General features: G+C 39.4%; 1 protein-coding gene across 7 annotated transcripts in view; it reads left to right on the top strand.

Annotated features, from left to right (window-relative positions):
* LOC121656464 (growth factor receptor-bound protein 10-like) overlaps window positions 1-20,712 on the top strand; it is a 53,930-nt gene that overhangs the window by 19,936 nt on the left and 13,282 nt on the right. For 4 of the 7 annotated variants that reach the window (XM_042011456.1, XM_042011457.1, XM_042011455.1 and 1 more), the window contains exons 5-8: window positions 887-1,010; window positions 13,227-13,383; window positions 15,701-15,816; window positions 19,689-19,763. In XM_042011456.1, coding sequence (XP_041867390.1) covers window positions 887-1,010; window positions 13,227-13,383; window positions 15,701-15,816; window positions 19,689-19,763 — 472 coding nt within the window. Of the gene's footprint in view, window positions 1-886; window positions 1,011-5,831; window positions 7,048-11,539; window positions 11,819-11,878; window positions 13,074-13,226; window positions 13,384-15,700; window positions 15,817-19,688; window positions 19,764-20,712 lie in introns of those variants that run through there. The other 3 variants (XM_042011462.1, XM_042011460.1, XM_042011461.1) reach the window with 3 other exon arrangements.

The raw sequence follows: 20,712 nt of genomic DNA, 5'->3' as shown, positions 1-20,712 counted from the left end.
CATCCTGCTATTACGTAGCTGAGGCATCTATTGCCATCCTGCTGATACTCCGCCTTTCGAGTAAGGTTATGGTTGGCTGTGGGAAATGCAGTGAGATTACAATTTACAAACCATATCCACACCCTAACCGTCCCGACCCGCACCCATTGTTGGAAACAAGCCATATGTGTGCTCATAGCACCATCAACCATTGCGCTTCAACTCTGAACAACCTTCCCAGCCCTAATAATAATAAACATCCCACAGCATAATGCTTCCACCACCATGCTTCACTGAGGACATATTTTGGATGATAAGGTGTTTGGTTTGCACAAGATATATTATTTTCATTGAAGCCAAAAAAAGTACATAAGATAGTCTTTAAAGTCTTAAACTTGTTTGTTGCCATGAAAGTGGGATTAGTTTTATTTAATAATTCATAATGACAACACAGTTAAAAAATTAGCTTAAAATAAGTAAAAAAAAAACAAAGCAAAACTTTAGCATACATTAATATTCATTCCATGAATTATGTTCTTAATATATTGATTATTGTTTAAGGATCTGATTTAAAGAATGCTTGATATTCTTTAAACCCATCTTAACTTAGATGCAGTTTTTTTTTTTTTTTTTTTTTTGTCATTCGACAGTGAATGGGATTTTAGTGGGCGTGTTAATGAGAATGAAATACTAAAGTGTGAAAAGAGGCTGCTCTAAGGTTTAATTTCATTAGGTTATTTCACCCGATCATAATCATCTTTCATAACAGCTGCTGATCTGTAGTGGTGATTTCATTTCTCATAACAAATCAAGTTTTTTTCCAGCATTGAACTTAATAGGGCAGTTGCTTGAAAGATGCCTAGAATTGTGTATATACACCACTATGAGAGTCTGGCTCCCTCTGCAGGTGCTTGAAGGAAGAGCAACAGCTGCGTCCAGCCTCACTGCCGGCCATCCCCAACCCTTTCCCAGAGCTCTGCAGCCCAGCAGGATCCCCTGTTCTCAGCCCCATACAGACCTCCGACAGCCATGCAAGTACACCTACTCATTTACACACTTTTTAAAATGATCTAAAGTTTTACAAGTCTGGGTGGCTACCTCTTTCCTTGTTTTTCTTCAGTTTAGTTGGTCACATTGTGGTTGAGATAGATTCCATGTTGAATTTCTATTACTTTATTTGATCAGTCACAAGAGAAGAAGCTTTTGTGTGCATGCTGAATATGTGTGTGTGCTTTGAAACCAGCTGACTGGCCTGCTATGTTCAGGTCAGATTAGCATGTGTTGACTTTGGCCGTGTACAGCCTTTCCTTCCATTACACAACAGCTCACCCTGGGTTATCTGGCTCTATGTGTGTATGCTGTTGCGGAGTCATCATAATCAATCACATGTACACACACATGTATGGATGTTTTTTCTGTGGAAGGAGGTGAGCAAGGTCTCCAGGATGCTGCAGACAGAGTGCAGACTTCCGTGGCAGGGCTGGGAATACGGTTTGGAACGTCTTCTGGTCGGCTCTCTTTGAACCCTCTGAATCTTTCTGCTGGTCGCCCATTTCCGGTTCACACGCTTCAACCCGGGCCATTCGTGTCATTTGTGTGTGTCACAGCCTTACCCTTCCTTCCTCCTGTTGAGCCTCCTGTCCCAGGAATGTTCCATCCTTCTCGAAGTTTTTTTCAGGATGCCTAACCTAAACAATGAAAGTTATTTTCTCTACACATTTAAGCACACATACATGCACAGGTACACACACACACACACACACACACACACACACACACACACACACACACACACACACACACACACACACACACACACACACACACACACACACAAAGACATGTGATAAAGCAAAGCATTATTTTTGGATTACATTGACATCATCTCACAAGGTCTGGAGTCACAAAGCAAGTTTGCATTTTGCACAAAGGATCTTTTGTGTGTGCATGAGTCTGTTTGAGCTGAATAAATACTGCCACATGTCTTCTTCTCAATCATACTCATTATGTTCATAGTTTTTTTCATTTAACTATTGTCTTGTATGTCTATTAAGCGGGCAAATAACCTGTCATTAATTGTCAGACATGTATTATGTTGTTACACCCAAAACACATCAAACTGCAGCGTTTTATCTTTAGTTAATTTTTTATAGTGTAATCAGCTTAAGTCAGATGGGACATTCTTCAGTGCTGCCTAATAGCACTAAAATGGGAAGGTGAAGCTTCACCTCCAGTGTTTCATAGCGTTGATCATTGGAAGTTAAAAATGAAAAAAAAATGACTGAAGTAACAAAAGTGGTGGCAGATAAACTGTTAACGTGTGACAGGAGGTGATGAAGACCATGGGAACTGGAAACATCTCCCCATTATCATACTTAACATGACTGATTGATGAGGGAATGAGAGTGTCAGCTGGTAGGGTTATAAAGCATGCATTATACATGTATTTTGTTAATTTTGGTGACCTCTTTACCATATTACCACCATTAGGTCAGTGCTTGGGTTCTTGCATAAAAATGTGCTTTTAGATATAAATTTAGATATAAAGCCATAAATCTTTTGTTACTTAAAATGTGCAATTGCATTTCTCAAAAAGTTGGGACACTATGTGGAATGTAGATGAATACAGATTTGGAGAATATGTAAACTATTTGGAAATGAAAAGAGAATGTATTATGATAAAATTCGGAAATTTAGTTTTTTACATTAATGAAAGGGATTCATACACCTGTTGCCCGCAACATGTTTTAGGTGTAATAAAATATATGAAAAGATGGGTTAAAGGGTCAATATTTTTAGCCCTTTAAAGCTTATCAAAAAAATTAGACATAATTGCATAAAAATATGACAGTGGCATTTATATTCAGCTATTGCTCAAAGACGCTAAATAGTTAAGACCCTAGACATCAAGTATAAACAAAGTAAACCTTTAGTTAACTTTTAGTCTATTTAGCAGCTTATTAGCTCCCATATTAGCAGCTAATGCTAAGACCATGGATGCTGCCATGTTTAACAAAGTCAGATGTTTTGAAGAGAACAGGAAGTTACGTCACTATGTACAAAAGAAATCCAATAATAGACTGGATAATGTAGACAAGGGTTTCTCGAATGTCATGTTTCAGAATGCATGTAGACGCATAAGAAAAGATATTACAATTATCTAATAATTTCCTGGTATCAGATTTTAATGGTCATGTAAACAGGCTCTTTGTTAGCATATCGTCAGTCAGATAGGGAGAAGAAACAAAAGGGTACAGACAGAAATTTCACATTTCTCCTCTAATTTCCTGTAATTTACTCCGGCTTAGTAAAGGATACTAAATTTTTAATGCTAGGAATACATTCTAAGATCCCTATATGTCCCTATTTGAACCCAATTTTTATAGAACAATTCTTAATTTCTTTTGGGTTTGTTATTAGGCATTTTTCTGAAAATTTGGCCAAGGCTTAAGGGGGTTACAAAACACATGGCAGACAGCTTTATAACTAATTTAGTTTATTAAAGATTGGCCTCAAATAGAGCATCATAACTCCACGATGCATCCACCTTTACAATGTGTTCACCTCATTTACAATGCCCTGAACTGAAGAACAAATCCATTTTGGAGTCTGACAAATCCGAATCGAAATTCCATCTAAAAGAAATATATATAAATACTGCATACATCTGTATGGATGTTCATTACAGCACATGGCTTGAGTAATTTGCACATCTTTGAAAGTATCACTAGTACTGCACCATGTACACATGGTTTATGCAGCCATCCAGAAAGTCTTGTTTATTTTAGCAAGACTGTACAAAACTACATTCTGCATACCAGCATCGGTTTGTAACTGTAGAGTCCAGTGGGTGATAGGTCTTTACAACTGTCAGGCCAGTTTAGCATTATGAAACAAAAATTAGCCAAAGGAATAGGGAAACTGATCAGGACCTGAAATATCTTAAATAAAGAAATAAACAAGTAAAAAATGGGCAAAACAAGTGGGCAACTGGTGTCTTTAATTCCAGTTTGTTTAGTGTTATTAAAATAAGTGCTAAACATGCTGTCACTACACACTATTTTCAAATAGCTTTAGACTTTAGGTTTAATTATTAGACTATCATTAAATCCTGTTTCTAAACACTGTGGTTTATGGTTGGATGACTTTTCAAAACTGTCCTTTTGTTAGCTGTTGACTGTTAGCTTAGTGCTATTCAGAAAGCTAACTTGTAAAACTAGTCTACTTAGCATGGTTGCTTAACATGCTCATAATGGCCTCAACACTGTTAGCGTGGTAAACAAAACACTATGCTACTAGCATGACTGTAGAATTGTATTTCAGCTTGTGTAACGTCTTACTAAACAAGTTTCATGGCATGCTTTAATTGATGCCTTCGTAAAAGATATGCACTTTACACTAATTGACAAAAAAGCTGTAGCTAGTCTTCAACTGATTTTATAAAACCAAAACTGATAAAATCACTAAGACACAGCAAGACTGGTAGACTGACATGGTCTTTTGCTGCAGCCATGATATTTAGTGTGATATGTAAGCTAGCAGACATTCTACATGGATGAATGTGTGCAGGTCTGTTAGATCATTCAGTCAGAGGTGAAAATACAATAAAGCAGAAGTGACAATTAAATGTGCCGAGCTGATGAATATTCTTCAAAACTGTTCTTTAACTCTTCTTTAAAGGGATGAATGCCTTATGAGCCAGTAAAACTGTGCATATGAGACAGAGTCATGGCCCACATTGCTTTTGACAGCATTCATGCATTTGTCCTCAGATTAGCACTTTGCATCTTTGGTAGATTTTATCAACAGTTTTGGGATAAATCTTTGTACCAAATGAATTGACATAGGCTGCTGCTACAAAACTGTTTTAGTTTTCTGTATTTCAAGGGCCTTTTCCCAAGCAAGTTGTGGCAGTCTCACACCATTCAATTCAGCCATATTCCACAGCTTTCACAAAGTTTCGGTCAGGTCCCATTTGTCATCACAGGGCAATTGGGTTTGCTTTGGCACCATGACTGTGCCTGTAACGCAACTCCTGCTTTTATTTGTGGCCAGAGACAGCATTACGAACATCAGGGACAGCAGGGAGCCCCAGTGGTTAAAGATACTGCTTTTCAGTTGCAAGTGCAGGATTGGGCTCATGCCCTTTGTGTTGGCAAACCTCCATACTGCTGAAGTTACTTTAAGCAAGACATTGAAGTTCTTCCAGCTTTGAGTTTACTGCTCTTTTAACTCACTCTGACCTCTGAACCCCCTGTGGAAGGATGTGAAAAAGTCAGTTTCTCATGGTTTGTTATTCACTTTGTGCTCTGATGATTGGAAATAATTACTGCTTGTGAAATTTGACGAAGGTTAAAACATATTATGATATTTGGGTGCGGTGTTCAGTCTTTAGACATACTTGTTTTGCTGTGGGCATTGCAAAGATGGCTCAGGCAAGGATGGGTCAGTTGGTCAACTTTTATGTTGGTCCACCACTTTGGTCTAGAGCTCAAATAATTACCAAGTGAACTGACACAAAATTTGAAAAGACTATCCTCCCAGCATGGATTATGTACGTTTTGAGTGTCACAGTTCATCAACTTTGGCTGAACTTTGTATTTCATCCACTTGGCAAATGTTAGCATGAATTGCTAAAATGTTTGGGTCTTTCTTTATATACTTTTAGCACTTTATGCCAGCTTTAAGCTCAAAGCACAACCTCTTCTCCAGCAGACGTATACATGAACTTTAGATAAATACTGTAAATAATTATCTGCTTGACAAGCATCTCAAGCTACTCAGTCTGTTTCTAACTTTGGTTAATTTGTCTTATGCAAACTGGTGATCTACTTGCATTTACAGCTGTGCTTTTAAAATACCTATTTAGAAATACTGTGTGCTTGAGGTCACCTTTTATTTAGAAAACTCACTTCCTGCTTGCAGCAATATGTGCCCACAGCATGATACTCCCACCACAGTGCTGTGTAGTTGTGGCTGTGCAGTATAATGGTGTTTCATTAGACATGAAGACACTTCTCCCAAGTCCTCATATAAATTATTGTCTGTTGTTTGAGGAAACTCCTCTCCTTGTGAAATGAGACTGCTTGGTCCCATGTTGTTTATGAACAAGACCCATGAATATCCACCGTAAATCTCCCCCAAGGTCTTGGCCAATTTCTTTTGATGTCAAGTAAACAGGAAATAAGTTTGAATATCTTATGGTTGGCCTTAAAATACATCCACGGGGTCCCCAATTGACTTAAATGACCTCAGTGAGTCTATCAGAAGCTTCCATAGCCATGACCTAATTTTCTGGAATTTTCCACCCTGTTTAAAGACACAGTCAGCTTAGTGATGCAAACTTCTAACTCACTGAAGATATAGGTTATAATGTGCTAAGGTGAAAGTGCAATGATCTGCCTTTAAACAAAGAATTACTTTGTGCCATGCATGAAGAAACTGTGCCGTATTATTTTCTAAAATGTATAGTTGCCCAGCACTTGTTTAATAAAAGAATAAAAAAAAAAAAAGGTTTTAATGACTTGAATCCTGTGTAGACTCCTGACTTCAGCTGCAGCCTGGGTGTTTAATGCCTAATCCGTGACTGGAAATAATGATGTAAAGGTTTTTTCACACTTAATCTGTCCTTCTTGGAACAACTAGGTGCATTGGGATACCTGGTGAGAGTTTTTGTAAATGAAATATTATACTGTGCACTCAAGATGTTAATGTTGAGAGTGCTCTGTCAGTTTATTCGTTCTGTTTGTAGTTTTTACAGGATTTCTGGGTATAAAGTGATCTTGGGAAGTCTTCTCCATGATAAGAAGTGTTGGCAATGTCCTCCAAAGGAATAGTTTTAAGTGTTGATCTACTGTAGCAATGTCATGAAAGTTAATTTAAGAATAAAGCTTTCAAGTCACATTTTCTCTATTTCGGACTACTACCCCCACCTCTTTTGTTTGAAGTCAGCTGATGTACTTCTGCACGCGATGGTCTGCTGACCTTCCTGCAATCAGACAAGGTGCATGAACGTGTCTGTATGTGGCCAAAGCTGACAGCGTAAGCAAGTATATTCCAGCACAGATGGTGATGCATCACTGTAAAGAGATTTGATGTGTTACCACAAAAGAATTCACCACAGATAGAAAAGAAAATCTGAGGAGCCATTAATACTAATAAATGTTGTACTGTTTGTGTAGGCATTATGAAGACTTGCAGGATTGTTTGAGTTACTGCAAAGTACAAAATATTTTCTAAAGTGTTGATATGTGATGATGTCACTTTATAATTTTTCTAGGCACATACTCTGAGGAGTACGTGTGTCATTACAGTCAAACTTCACAATAGATTTTTTTTCCTTTATTTCTGTAGAAACCATAATAATGCAATCAGATGACATTGTGTGATAAGCCTATTTATCAGCTCCCATACTAATTAATGTTACACATAAAACAAATCCTTTAAATTGAATAGATTCAGTATACCTCTATATTTGTATTTATTTACATGGTCACATTATTGGGGCGAATCGTCCTGTGAGGGCAAACATCAAGTCCCTAAAATGCAAATCATTATATTTGCTAAAGGTAATAGCTAATATAGTCAAGTTAGGATGAGGTAAAGCAGTAGTTATGTTCAAGGTTAGGGAATCTAATGTCCTCCAAAGTTGAGGATATAGTAACTGTGTGTGAGAGCGTGCCGTGTCAGGATTGGGTTGTGCAGAGATGGGCCACTGAGGTTTTTGCAATGGCGCTCCAATGAGGTTAAATTGAGTTTGGACTGTCTGCAGAGATAATCAGTTATGTCTGGCCTGAAACCTGATGCCACTCACACACATGAAAAACAGATAATGCTGTAAAAGACCAGGGTGGATGTCACCACCAGCCAACATGCAAATGCTGACATTAGTGATGGGTGTGCTGACTATTGAAGCAGCCTCCAACGCACAGTGAACTAACATGCGGAGGTTTAAAATGAACTCTTTTGTTAAATTATTTCAGCCATGAAGTCTGTTTTGTGATCATTAAAATTCTTATGAGGAACTACTGTTTAAGAATTAGTCATGCATAAAAATTACTAGGTTCTAACAAACCATTTTAAGCCCAATCCAATGGGACAAAAACACCACAAATTGTGCACATGACTTCCAGCAGATTTTACTAAAATCTGAGGCACTATGTTGTTCTGTTTATCATAAGCCACCTTTTTGTGCCTGTACTCTGTTGGGTTTGAAGTGGACCTGAATCTGGGCAAAATAACAAAAAATTGTGGTATTACACACTTACGTTAGTACAACTTGCTAGTTCTGGTTTGGACCCTCTTTTCCTTCAGCCTACAGCACTTCCTTAGTTCTTTTTCAAATTCAAGAAACTATTTACAGATAATTTGAGTTTTATGACATAGTGCATTATATTGTGCAACTCACAAACGGAACGAAAACAAACATGCACATGTTACCGCTTGCCAAATTACCAAGGTGTCATTATAGAGGCAGCTCGCCTGCCTGTAAAGCAAGTCATTAAAATGTTATAGTGAAAAGAGCAAACGCATCAAATATGTTTCACCATGGTCCTGCGATGGACTGGCGACCGGTCCAGGTGCTAGGATGTGATGCGGTGCATAAAGCAAAAATCAGCTGCAACGTTACGCAGCATCCTGGAAGCAAAAGTTGTGAAGTGTAGTTTCTCAGGACCCTTCTGGGCACCAGAAATGTACATAATAAATGTCACTGTGCCATCAAATGAGTTTGCAACGTATTAAAGTGAGAAAGTTAAAAAGTGAGGCATTAAATCCTCTTTATTAACCATGCCGAAATGTATTGCGCTTATTACACGTGTTCACAAGCAATTGAACAGGTGTATCTAATAAAGTTAATACGTATATATTCTCTCTCTCTCTCTCTCTCTCTCTCTCTCTATATATATATATATATGTATGTATATATATATATGTATGTATATATATATATATATATATATATATATATATATATATATATATATATATATATATATATATATATATATATATATATATATATATGTGTGTGTGTGTGTGTGTATATATATATATATATGTGTGTATATGTGTATATGTAATATAATTTAAACTTATCCTGCGTTTTTCACCAACGTTTCTGCACTAGTGGCTCTCTGATTGTCTCTGTTTGTGCAGCACTTCTCTTATGTTGCTCATGTCTGTGAATCATGACGGCTGTCTGTGATCAGCTGATTAGCTTTTCTCTCTTGTTGCGTTTGTTTATCGTTCAGCTGAGAAGGAGGAAATTTGCGGTTCATGGTTCACATGTCACATATTTGCCCTGTTTAACTTCTCTAACACAGTAGTTGGCTGGTGGTAGACAGGGTTTATGCGTCAGCTATGCAGGGTCTAGAAAAGTTTTGATGGGGGGCCAGGCAGGAGAACTGACCAGGAAAAGGGGGGCCACAAATAAGATTTTTTTTAGGTCTAGATTTTATGAAATATTGAACTGATTATTGCAACTTAAGTGATCATCTAATGTAAAAAAGTGAAGAAAAACAAACGGCCAATTATGTATTTTATACAGTTGTTACTTTGGGGTAGGACTTTTATCACTGCTGCACAAACATATATATATATATCTATATATATATATATATATATATATATATATATAGATATATATATATATCACACACACACATATACATGTGAGTATATGTGTGTGTATTCAAAGTGAAAAAAACACATCAAGTGGATGATCTCATTGTTTATACATTAATAAAACAAAGTGCGTTGGCCTGTCCACTATGAGTAAAGACTGCTTTTACACTCTGCGTGTCATGTTACTGTGGAAGGGACTGGCTCTGGTTTAAAACAACCAGATCAATTGTGTGTGTGTGTGTGTGTGTGTGTGTGTGTGTTGTGTATATATTAGCTTTAGGGGCTCATAAACCTCTTGGTCAAGTGGGTCTGACCCTGGTGCAGATTATTGTGTTTGCCCTCCGACCCTGTTCATACTGTTCTTTGTGTGTGTGTGTGTGTGTGTGTGTGTGTGTGTCAGTGTGTGTGTGTGCACGTGCATGCATGCAGGTGTCTGTCCATGACCTCTCAGCCCAATAAGTTGTGACTCCAAACCCTTTTTATTTATTTATGTGTGTGTGTGTGTTTGTGTGTGTGTGTGTGTTGCTATAAGCGGCATAGAAGACAAATAACCCTGTACATTTCCACCCCTCACCCTCCTGTGTTGGAGTGGGAGAGAGGAAAGTGGGGGAGGGGATGGCAGAGGGGGAGGAACAAGCCAAGGTGAGTAAGATTTCACCATATAAAGATGATGCTTTTTCAGGACAGTTTCTACAAACTTAAGGAAGAAAGAAAGAAATCCACAAATATAGAGAAACAGAAAACAAAGAGGCCTCGTAATGATGTGCATTTGTAGATTATTGGTTTTCTCTTCTTGCACAAGCTCATCTCATACATGTAAATGTAATGTCTGTGCACATATGTGTGCATGCACTCGAAAGGAGAATGGATGGCTTCTGAGCTGTAGCGTTGGGCTGGAAGAAAAGTTGAGCCTTAAAGTAAAGAAAAAACTCTTCTGGATCTGGTCTTCATAGTTTACATTTTGTCTTCCTCTTTGGAGAATATGTGAGTGCCTCATAGCTCTCATGCACACTGTATTAGGGGCCAGCTGGGTCGGCCTGTGCACTACACATGAGCCTGATTATGACTCAGTATTGCATTACTGACATTCCTCCTTAGATCATCTCTCTTTCTCTATTCCTCTCTGCCGCCCTCCTTTCCACCCCCCTCTTTTTTCCCCTTCTTTCTCTCTTTTTTTCTGTCTACCTCTAAAGGCCTGGCAAAATTGCTGAGCAACCCCCCTCCACCCCTCCTTCACTCCATCCATCCCACCCTCCTTAGCTTTCCCCTTGAAACCCCTCAGCAAAGTCCAAACGGCTGGCACGTGATCCATACGGCTCCAGATCGTATCACTCCTCTGTTTTCTTTCTTTGTTTTGTTTTATTTTTCCTTTCCCCCCCCCCCCCTCCTCCCGCTTCTGCAAACCTCGAAGCCGTCAGTGTGCATTACACATGTTGCTATGGTCCTAACACTCTCGCACAGTATTTCACATACAGCTGAGGAGGAGAAAGAGGAAGAGGAGGAGGATAAGAGCGAGGGGGATGAAATTGAAACCGTCAGGCTGCTCAAACAAAATGTCAAAGGATGCAGAAGAATAAGAGGTGTGTGTGTGTATGTGTGTGTGTGTTTCAGTAGCTTGATCTTGCTCTGTGTCTGTTTGAAGAGTGGAGGGCGTGTTTTCTGGAGAAAAGCTGTTACTTCTCATCAGCAAATGGAGCTGACAGAGATTTTTTATTTATTTATTCTTTTTATTTGTATTTTGGGTTGGTGTAGAGATCAGGTGGATGAAACGCAACCCTGACGATAAGAGAGTATGTGACAGGTAGCTCACCGTTTAAAAATCCCACACCGGGTTAATCCAGAGTGAGGAGGAGGAGGAAGAGGAGGAGGGGGAAGAGGAGTGCTCATACCACTCCTCGCAGCTCCTTTATGCTGCCCAGCACGAGAAGAAGGGGCAGGCTGTCTCTCGTTCGCTCCGTCTCTCCTTCACTCGCGTCCTTCCTCTGTCACTTCCTCTCCCCCCCTTCCCCATTACCTCTCTCGCATCGGTATCGCCAGTCGGTCCCTCCTCTTCTCCCTCCCCCCTTGCGCTCTCTCTCTCGTTCTCTCCCTCCCTGACTTCTTCTCTTCCATTTCCTCCCTCCCTCCCTCTCTGTCCCTGTGTGTCACTGGAGAGCGTCTCAGTGTGAAAATGCCATCCTGCTCTCCAGACTGTTGCCTCTTACAGGCTGTGGAGGTAAGAGACTTATATGTGTGTGTGTGTGTGTGTGTGTGTGTGTACATTTATTTTTCCGGATGTCTGTCGGGAGGCATGTGTGTGTGTCCATGTGTGTTGTTGTCAGTTTGGAGTGATGAGGACTTTTTGCATTTTCCTCAGTATTCCTATAACTTTTCTCACACAAAATTCATGCGTCATAGATGAACTTCTCCTTTTTCTTTTTTTTTTCGGGGGCATGTGGGAAGAGAGAAGGGAGTCTTCGGGCTTTGCAGGGGCAAAAAGAAAAAGTGCTGTGACGTTGTTTCTGGTTGCACTGGGGGTCTTCGTGTCGGTGTGCCGCCGCTTTTAATGTTTGTTGTCTTTTCTGGGACACCGTTGCTGTGTCATTTTTAATGTTTTTGTGTTTATTTCCACTTAGCGGTGCGTTGTCCAACTTGAATTTCCATCCCCCCCGCCTCCTCCTCCTCTCAAGCCTCTCGGCCATCACTAGTTTTTGTGTCTTGTTTCATGTAATTGTCAACAGTTGCTCCTCGGTTTAGTTTTTTTTCTTTGTGTTTTTTTGTGCAGAATGACCGTTGCGGACAGAAGATGTTTAGTACGTGGGTGCATGAGGGTGCATACACACACTCATACCGTTTCTATTTGGGATACAATCTGAGTCGCAGACACTTTCTAATTTGTGCTCATATTTTTGTGTGTCTCAGTAATGAGCTGCACGTGAGAGCGAGCTTTCTGTGTGTGTGTGTGTGTGTGTGTATGTGGATTTGCTGGTCTGTGGTTATCTGTGCAGCAACACACTCGAAGAAGGCAAGATTACACCCAGTTTAGATGTCGCTTTGGGCACTTGGCTGGGATGGGTTCAAAATGGCGCAACAATGGGAGGTACTCCAGCTTTGGACCCTACCCGCTTGCTGCTCCCAGCAGTGACATTTTTAGTGGCCAAATGCAACACGTATAAAAGCGCTGTGTTATTTTGCAAATCCAAAGTGTGAACATGTGCCTTTTTCCACTTTTCCGAACATGGATGTCGTTGCGTGTGACAGAGAAGGTGTCATTTTGGGTTCAGATGCGTCATCGCGGGTGTGCGTTCGAGTAAGTTTGCCTGTGCTGTGGACAAAAGGGCTGAACAGAGAGTGCAGGGGCAGGCCAACGTTTCCTGGACGTCATTCTTCTTCTTTTTTTTTTTTTAAAGTACCTTTCATGTCCCAGTCACAGAATAATGTGACCAGGTCTTTTAAAAAGGGCGGACTTGACCGAGCATCTGGTCATGGAGGTAAACGCAGTCGCCTTTTTTAAAAATATTTTCTTCGTTTTCTCAGGAAATTAAAATTCTTGTGAGCAACTCGAGGCGCACCATGTCTCGGACTTTGTGAGAATAGCACCTCTTCTCCTATTATGTACATCAATCCTGTGTTTTTGTCTTCAGATAGTGAAGGTGTGGAGCGAAGATGGGGCCGGCAAAGTGGTGGAGATCCCTGTGGACATGACGGCGAGGGATGTGTGTCAGTTGCTGGTGTACAAGAGCCACTGTCTGGATGACAATGCCTGGGCTCTGGTGGAGCACCACCCCATCCTTGGCCTCGGTAAGAACATGTATGGGGGCATCTCAGCATACATATACCGAAAATGTTGTTGTTTTTATTTAATCTTTTTGCAAGGATAGTCATCAATTCTAGTTTTGTGCACCTTTGCTTCTGTTTGTGTATGCAGTACGTAAGGCAGATTATAAGAGGTGAATAACTTTCCACGTGGACAGCAAGAATTAAAATTAGCCTCATTATCTGCAATATATTCCAAAAAAAAAAAGCAGTGAGCGTTGCTTCTCTTGTCTTTTTATGCATGCACCATGAAATTCGGTCATGAAGTTAAATATAAGCCTGCAGGTTTAAAGGTTTGCAAACTGGGTTACGCAGAATTAACCCTGTGTCTGCAGGTTTTTTTTTTGTTTTTTTTTCTTATAACACATATTCCTTTTTTTGTGTCTGCACAAGAGGATACAATCACTTGTGTGTACAGCCTGTGTATATGTTCACTATAGCATGGCACAAGTGTGTGAACGCCTGTATGACCCAGGAGGGAGGTGTGGTACTTGCGGGATTAAACATTTTTCCATGTTGTACTTACAATGCTGTTCCCCTCCCAAATAATTTGCTCGAGGGGGATCTGGAGTGAGGGGGGGACACGAGACTCGTGCTTTGCCTCTTCACTTTTGCCATGACTCCCTTTGAAGCTTTATTCGTTCTTTTTTTTTTTTTTCTTTCTTTCTTTCTCTAGGTCAGTCTTTGTCCTCTGTGAGGCTTTCCTACTCTTGAGTCGTAATTTTAGAGTCAAAGGATTGCTTTGTGCTTTCCTGCTTGATCTGTGTTTCTGGAAAAAAAAAAAAAAAGTGCACTGGAGAGATGGAATGTGAGGTAAAGAGAGGGAGGGAGGAGAAAAAAAAGGGATAGATGAAGGGAGGAAAGAGAACGAGACAGGAGGGGAGGGAGGAGTGGGTTTTGGAGGGGCATGGACTAGAAGCGTCATACCAGAGCAGCAAGGAGCCAATCGCGGGTCTCAGTTGGACGAGCCCCTAGCCTTCCTAACCAATCAATCTTTTCTTAACCGTCCACAGGAAATTCCCCTGGTTGTAGCCAGCAAACTTGTACACACACACACACATGCACACACACACACAGAGTCCAGACATTTCCACCCCTGAAGTGCAGCACAGTACTGTTTTAGAAAAAGAAAAAAAAAAGAGACCATAGTTTCACCAAAATATATGTACAAGTGTGTAATTGAGTGTGCTTTTTTTTTTTTTAAATACGACACGACTTATTAGTTAATATAGGACAGAGAATCCTGGTTACAGCCATGTGCATGAATATGCTTACTTGGAACATCCTGACACTATCAGTTCCTAATCTGCCTTACTATGAAATCATACGCCCTCATCTTCAAGAAAGAGAACACAAACACACGCATGCATGCATGCAGAAAGTGATCAGGCCTCTGTGGTGCACCATGAGCAGGTTAGGACTTTATGAGCTCCTAATGTGTACTTCTGTATTAGTCTGTGGTTTGTATTTTGCTTATGGCTTTGCTGCTCTCAGCAATCAGCCTAAATACATGACATCATCTTCCTGCAATGCCCCCCACCCCCACACCCTCCTCCTCCTTCTCCCCCTTCCTCCTCGTCCTCTGTCTCCCCCTTTTCTCCATCTTACATTGCTTCTCTCCACCTTCACCTCCTCCCTCCCCGTCTCACCGTGCCTTCTTCTTGTTTTTCACAGCCCCTCCACATTTAACCACTCACTTCCCCTGCTTGTCTCCTAGGAACAGGACGATTTTTCTTGCTGTGTCATTGTATTGCGATGCTATAACCGGGGGCCGTACTGGTAAATATAGAAGCAGAGTCAGGAAAAAAAGGAAAAAACAATTGTCAGACTCTGAGATGGAAATTTTCTGAGCTAAATCAAGTCAGCTCTTATTTATTTTTAATTTTTTTACTGAGTTATTCACATGATTATTATCTAAAGAGAAAGTTTTAAATAGCATGTATCCCTCAATATTTAAAGAGCATGCCAAGTTTCACTGGAGTTTTTTTTTTTTTTTTTTTTTTAATTGCATACTAGAATATCAAACATGGTTAGCTCCTGCTTTTAAAGGATACATTTGTAATCCACCTTACATGGAAAAGAAAGTTTCCCTGGTGACAAGGAACTCTCAAAACATACTGTTGGTGTTAAACATTGATGGAGAGAAAAAAGGGGAAGGAGATCCATTGTTCCTCAAATGAATGTACGTTTTGGTGTATGCTTAAAAAGACAAGGTTTTCATTAGTTGCTATCTCTGAGGAAACAACCCTAAGATAACACAGCTGTGGTGACTGACACGGTCCGTGTGTGTGCTTCCATGCAGAGAGATGTCTGGAGGACCACGAGCTGGTGGTTCAGGTTCAGGCCTCCATGAGCAGCGAAAGTAAATTCCTCTTCAGGAAGAACTATGCCAAATATGAATTCTTCAGGAACCCCCTGGTGAGTCTCTCGCATTCCTGAAATGACCTTTCTGTGACTGCTTTAGCTTAGTATGCAGCCCCTTGCACACACATCCAAACACATGCTCACCCAGCAGAGGCTCAGACTATTTTTCACCCTTGTTATTTTTAGTTTGGAGCTTTTGAGAGCTAAAAATTTTTTTTACCCCAATAAACTCCTAGCAACTTTGAAAATGTATTTTTTTCCCTTAAAATCTTTAAAGGCCACGAGATAAATGTCCACAGTCACAACAGCTGCACAGTGAAACAGCTCCTTACCACAGCTGCCCTTTGAGCTGATGCTTCTGTCATCACGTTAAACTCTCATGAATGACGATAAATCAATGCTAACGTGCTGATGTTGGATATAAAGTTTCGTCATCTTAGGTCAGTGTGTCAGCAGACTAACATTTGTCAGTAAGCACTAAACACACGACTGCAGCTCCGACTGATGGAGATGTTGTAAAATTCACACTCATGATTTTTCCAGAGAATCATCATTTGCCTCATGGTTGGAGCGTCACTGTGAAGCTCCACTGGTTGAATCATCAGGCTACATGATTGTCATTAACTTTCTGGTTCAGCAAAGTCCAAATAGTGTTGAGAAATCAAGAGCGAGGCAGGTGCATGTGATAAGGTGGACCAAGATGGCTACTACTTCACTGGCAGAGTTGGTTTACTTTGTGCTGTTGTTGCATCACCAGCTGCATTGCACACGTGCAAAATCTTACTTGTAGCAAAAAAGGCAACTCATTTAAAGAACTTATTAAAACCTCTTTAGCTTTCTTGGTATTTTAGTAAATGTCTAAGTGTCAAAATAGAAAAAAATTACCCTTTGCATTATTGTTACTTTTCTAAAAATGTATATATATATATATATATATATATATATATATATATATATATATATATATATATATATACACACACATGGTAATGTCTTGTTAGTGTGTAAGTGCACAGGGGATGCAAACTAAGATCTCATGATGATGAGGTAATACCTTATTAGTTGTGATGGAGGAGATAGCTTTTAATTCTGGAAATAACTTTTTATGTAAGTATTCTGATTTTAAACTCCATGCTCTTTGCTGATCATTTGCTGGTTATTTTAGTAAATTTTCTGTTGTCTTTTTGAGCCCAAATAAACAAATATTTTAATTTCAACATAGTAAGTGGTTAATTTCCTACTGAGGATGCAGTAAAAATGCTTTCAATAAGTTGCTTCATTTGCTAAATTGTCTTTTGTTTAAAGGTGCAGCATGTAACAAAATCAAAGATAAATTATAGAGAAAGTTTATATATAATCAATCATGTTTCTATTGGTATTTAATCATTTTACTAAAATAACTGTTACATTTTTATCTTAGATTGAGCCATTTATATCTATTTGCTGTTATTTTTACCTTAAATGATGCAGTTGGGGTCAGTTAGGGTAAAAATACAGTGTGATTTTCTGTGTTTTCTAGCTTATCTGCAGTGTAAAACAATATATTATCACATTAAAGATCACACATGCTCAGACAAAGAAGCGTGTTTTAGTATTTTTATGCTGCAGGAACTCAATTTATCCGCTAGTTGCAAACTCTCACTCCAAAGACTTTATTTCTACAGCCTGGCCACCATCACGTCATTGTTCATTATCCTTCAAAAGCACATTTAAAAAGCTAAAGTGTTTGCGCTACAAGGAACAACTCTTTACTGTTGCAGGAAAGGACTGTATGGCTATAGCCTGGGCTGTATGAAGTAAAAAGCTATCAAAAACCACAAAAAGAGGCCAGTTGAGGGACAGCAGCAGCTGGGGTCCGCTTAACAAAGATGAACAAGCAGATGCTAACTGTTAGCTCACTTTGTCCTGCTGAGCGGGCACTAACCACAAACCTGGACAGGATGGAGCGAACAAGCAGGTGACAGAAGCCAGTGGTTGATTCCCTGCTGCCATCAGACGCTCTCTCGCTCAACCCTGTCCAGGTAGACTGCTACTTTTCCCCAGACGCTAGTCGTTAGCAGAACGAGCGAACCAGATGACAGCTGCCATGAACCTGAATGCCACCACTTGCACAAATGTTTACTGGGAGACCAAAAGTATCCATGTGTTGTTTCTACAACTCCTCAGAAACATGGAATTACTCACACAAGCAGCCATGGTTTACATTGACCAACCCTCTGTGCACCATTGTGTACAAACAGAAACAATTAGCATGATAGCATCAAGTCACAAATGTGTAAAGGACATTATTTTTGTGTCTTGAAAGCAGTCGGCCTCAGCTGGCATATTACTACACTTCCCACTTTGGCAACGTATTAAATGGGAGTGTACAGAATAATACATGTGCAGGGTTAAAGACAATATAATCCGTAATGTTGCTCAACTGCAGCTAATAGACATATTTACCAAACAGAGATGTCCTGCTGTAACATTTGCTATGGTGGTTTGTTATGCTGTTTAACTTCATATTCTGGATCAGATTCTGACTGTAACATGTAATGCTGCCTTTGAGGTCATGCCACACCCAAAAACAATGCTGGTTAAAAGGTATTTAATTAATTTACAAGCTGTGTTGGTTAAATATAACAGGCATCTTAATGGAAGAAATGTGGCTAAAAGAAAATCTTAAGAGATTGTCAATAAACATTTAAAGAAATTGGCTTGAAAAAAAATCTACTGTATAACTCAGATCAGTAATAGTACAAGTAAAATTTCCACATGTACAATGTGAAGAGAACTTAAGGTATTGGGACTGAACTGCAGGCTTAAAAAAATACACTCATCAGTGAAGCTAAATCAGGTTTTACCATCAGTTTTTCTTTCCTCTTTGATGGCGTAGACATATTCCCAGATGATAAATGCCAGGATTTACTGGGTTCAAATAGAGAGAGTGGCTCAGGGAGCTTGAGACATAATTTTCACACATGGATTGCCCACCACAAAGTCAGGACATTCATCCAGTTGAGAATGTTTTGGATGTGGTTGAAAGACTCCTTCTTTGATCATCAGTACAATATTTTGGCAGAAAAGTATATGAAATCATCTCTATAGAAGTTAATTTTGTGACATTGCATAAGCTTTTGAACTGATGCCACTGTGATGCATGCTGCACTCTGAACTAAATATGTGACATGCTAAATTTATCTGAGAATTAACCAGATTTAGAGTCAGCTGACATTTAATTATTGTTTTTATTTGTCAGCCTGCTCTTTATTTGCTCTATTTTACCCCCCCCCCCCCCCCCCCTTTTTTTTTTTTTTTTTTTTTTTTTTTAATTTTGAGACTGTGTTACCACATTTCATTAACAACTTTAACGTTTCCTTGGATGAGCTTCAGCTCCAATGTAACCTGAAAAGCAGTTTTTCTTCTGGAGAAGGCCAGAGCTAATCAACATTAGCCCTCTTGCGTGGCATCTTTTGGTGATGTGGACTCAGCTTGGGGCTCTGCTGCTGTGTGCTGGCTGGGCGTAGGATGACATTACTGCCGTGGTGATTTAGGTGTGTGTCAGAGCCAGCAGGTGACCTCAGCTCTGTGGTAATGAGCACAGTAAAACACCAGAGTGCTTGCCGCGGCCTGTCAATCATGCTAAGAGTGGTGCTGCTAGCTAAAGGAGATTACATCAGCGGGTGAGATCATACTGCATCTACTTCTGGGCTGGAGTGCCAGCTCTCTCCCCACCACTTTGTTTTTGAATCCTTGTGCCCATCACACACACACACACAGAGAGAGAGAGAGATACACAAACACAGTTTAAGAGATGTACTTTGCAAAAAAAGATGCTACCACACTCTTGGCTTGCACAAGCTCTAAGTGGTTTCCAGTGCCTGTCTCTTGCTTTGTCCCTTTCTCTGTCACTAATTGTAACTCTGCGGGTTATTTCCTTCCAGAACTTTTTCCCAGAACAGATGGTGGCTTGGTGTCAGGAGTCTGATGGCTCAATCCCTCCGTCACAGCTCTTACAGGTGAGGCAATGACTCGGTAATGGATCGTGCACATGTAAACGACTGTTTCCTCAGTCTTAATTTAATCCAACACTTAATCTCTCTAGCCTTTTCGTGCATGATTTTCATTAGTGTCCATCTCCTTTTTCTTTCTTTTTTTAATAAGGAGGTGCTCCTCCTTATTAGTGAATCATTGTGCATTTCATTATTTGTCAGACTAAGATATTGTATGACAAATCCAAAATGGTTGACAGTGATGGAAATGAGACGGTCACCTTATTAATTTCTGTAAGAAGGTTTTTTATTGATGCATTGGTGGTTACACTCTTTAGAATAATTTAGTGAAATGATTAATTATATATGAATATCATCTGATAAGATAGAAAATTTTTAAATAAGTACAGGCAATTTAAATTATGAATTAATCATGTGATTGTCAGGATGTCGCAGAATTTCTTTGATTGTTGCAACCTAAAAGGCCAGATGTTTTTGTAGAATTTCAAAAAGTTTTTTTCTTCCAAAAACACCAGAAATTGGTTTAATAATAATTTTTACATTTTTTCATTAAAAAAATGTCCTTCACATGTCTGCACGTTAAAAAAGTAAAGTTGAATCTTCTATCTCTTGAATCTTAAAGTTGCAGAGATTTCACAAAATTGTGCCAAATTTGAGCTGATTTAGCTAAATTTGTGTTAATAGTTTGGGATTGCACAATTGCAACAAACTGGATAAATTTAACAATATTTAGCCTGTACGTAGTTGTTCCCTGTAAAAAAAAAATTTAGTTTTAGTTTATAGTTTGTTTGGAAGGAAAAATTATTGTTAATGTGCAATATTAAAAATCATGCTACGTAAACACCCTGGATTTTTGCCAAAGGCTAATTTCTATCCATTGTCTGTGGAAGATGTTAAAAATACAAGGTTAAAATGTTAAAAGTACAACAGGTAAATAAAACGATACATCATCAGC

This window comes from Melanotaenia boesemani, chromosome 17 (assembly GCF_017639745.1).
Source record: "Melanotaenia boesemani isolate fMelBoe1 chromosome 17, fMelBoe1.pri, whole genome shotgun sequence".
NCBI lineage: Eukaryota > Metazoa > Chordata > Actinopteri > Atheriniformes > Melanotaeniidae > Melanotaenia > Melanotaenia boesemani.
Note: the sequence above shows the minus strand (reverse complement) of the source record. Positions and strands in the feature narration are given on the sequence as shown.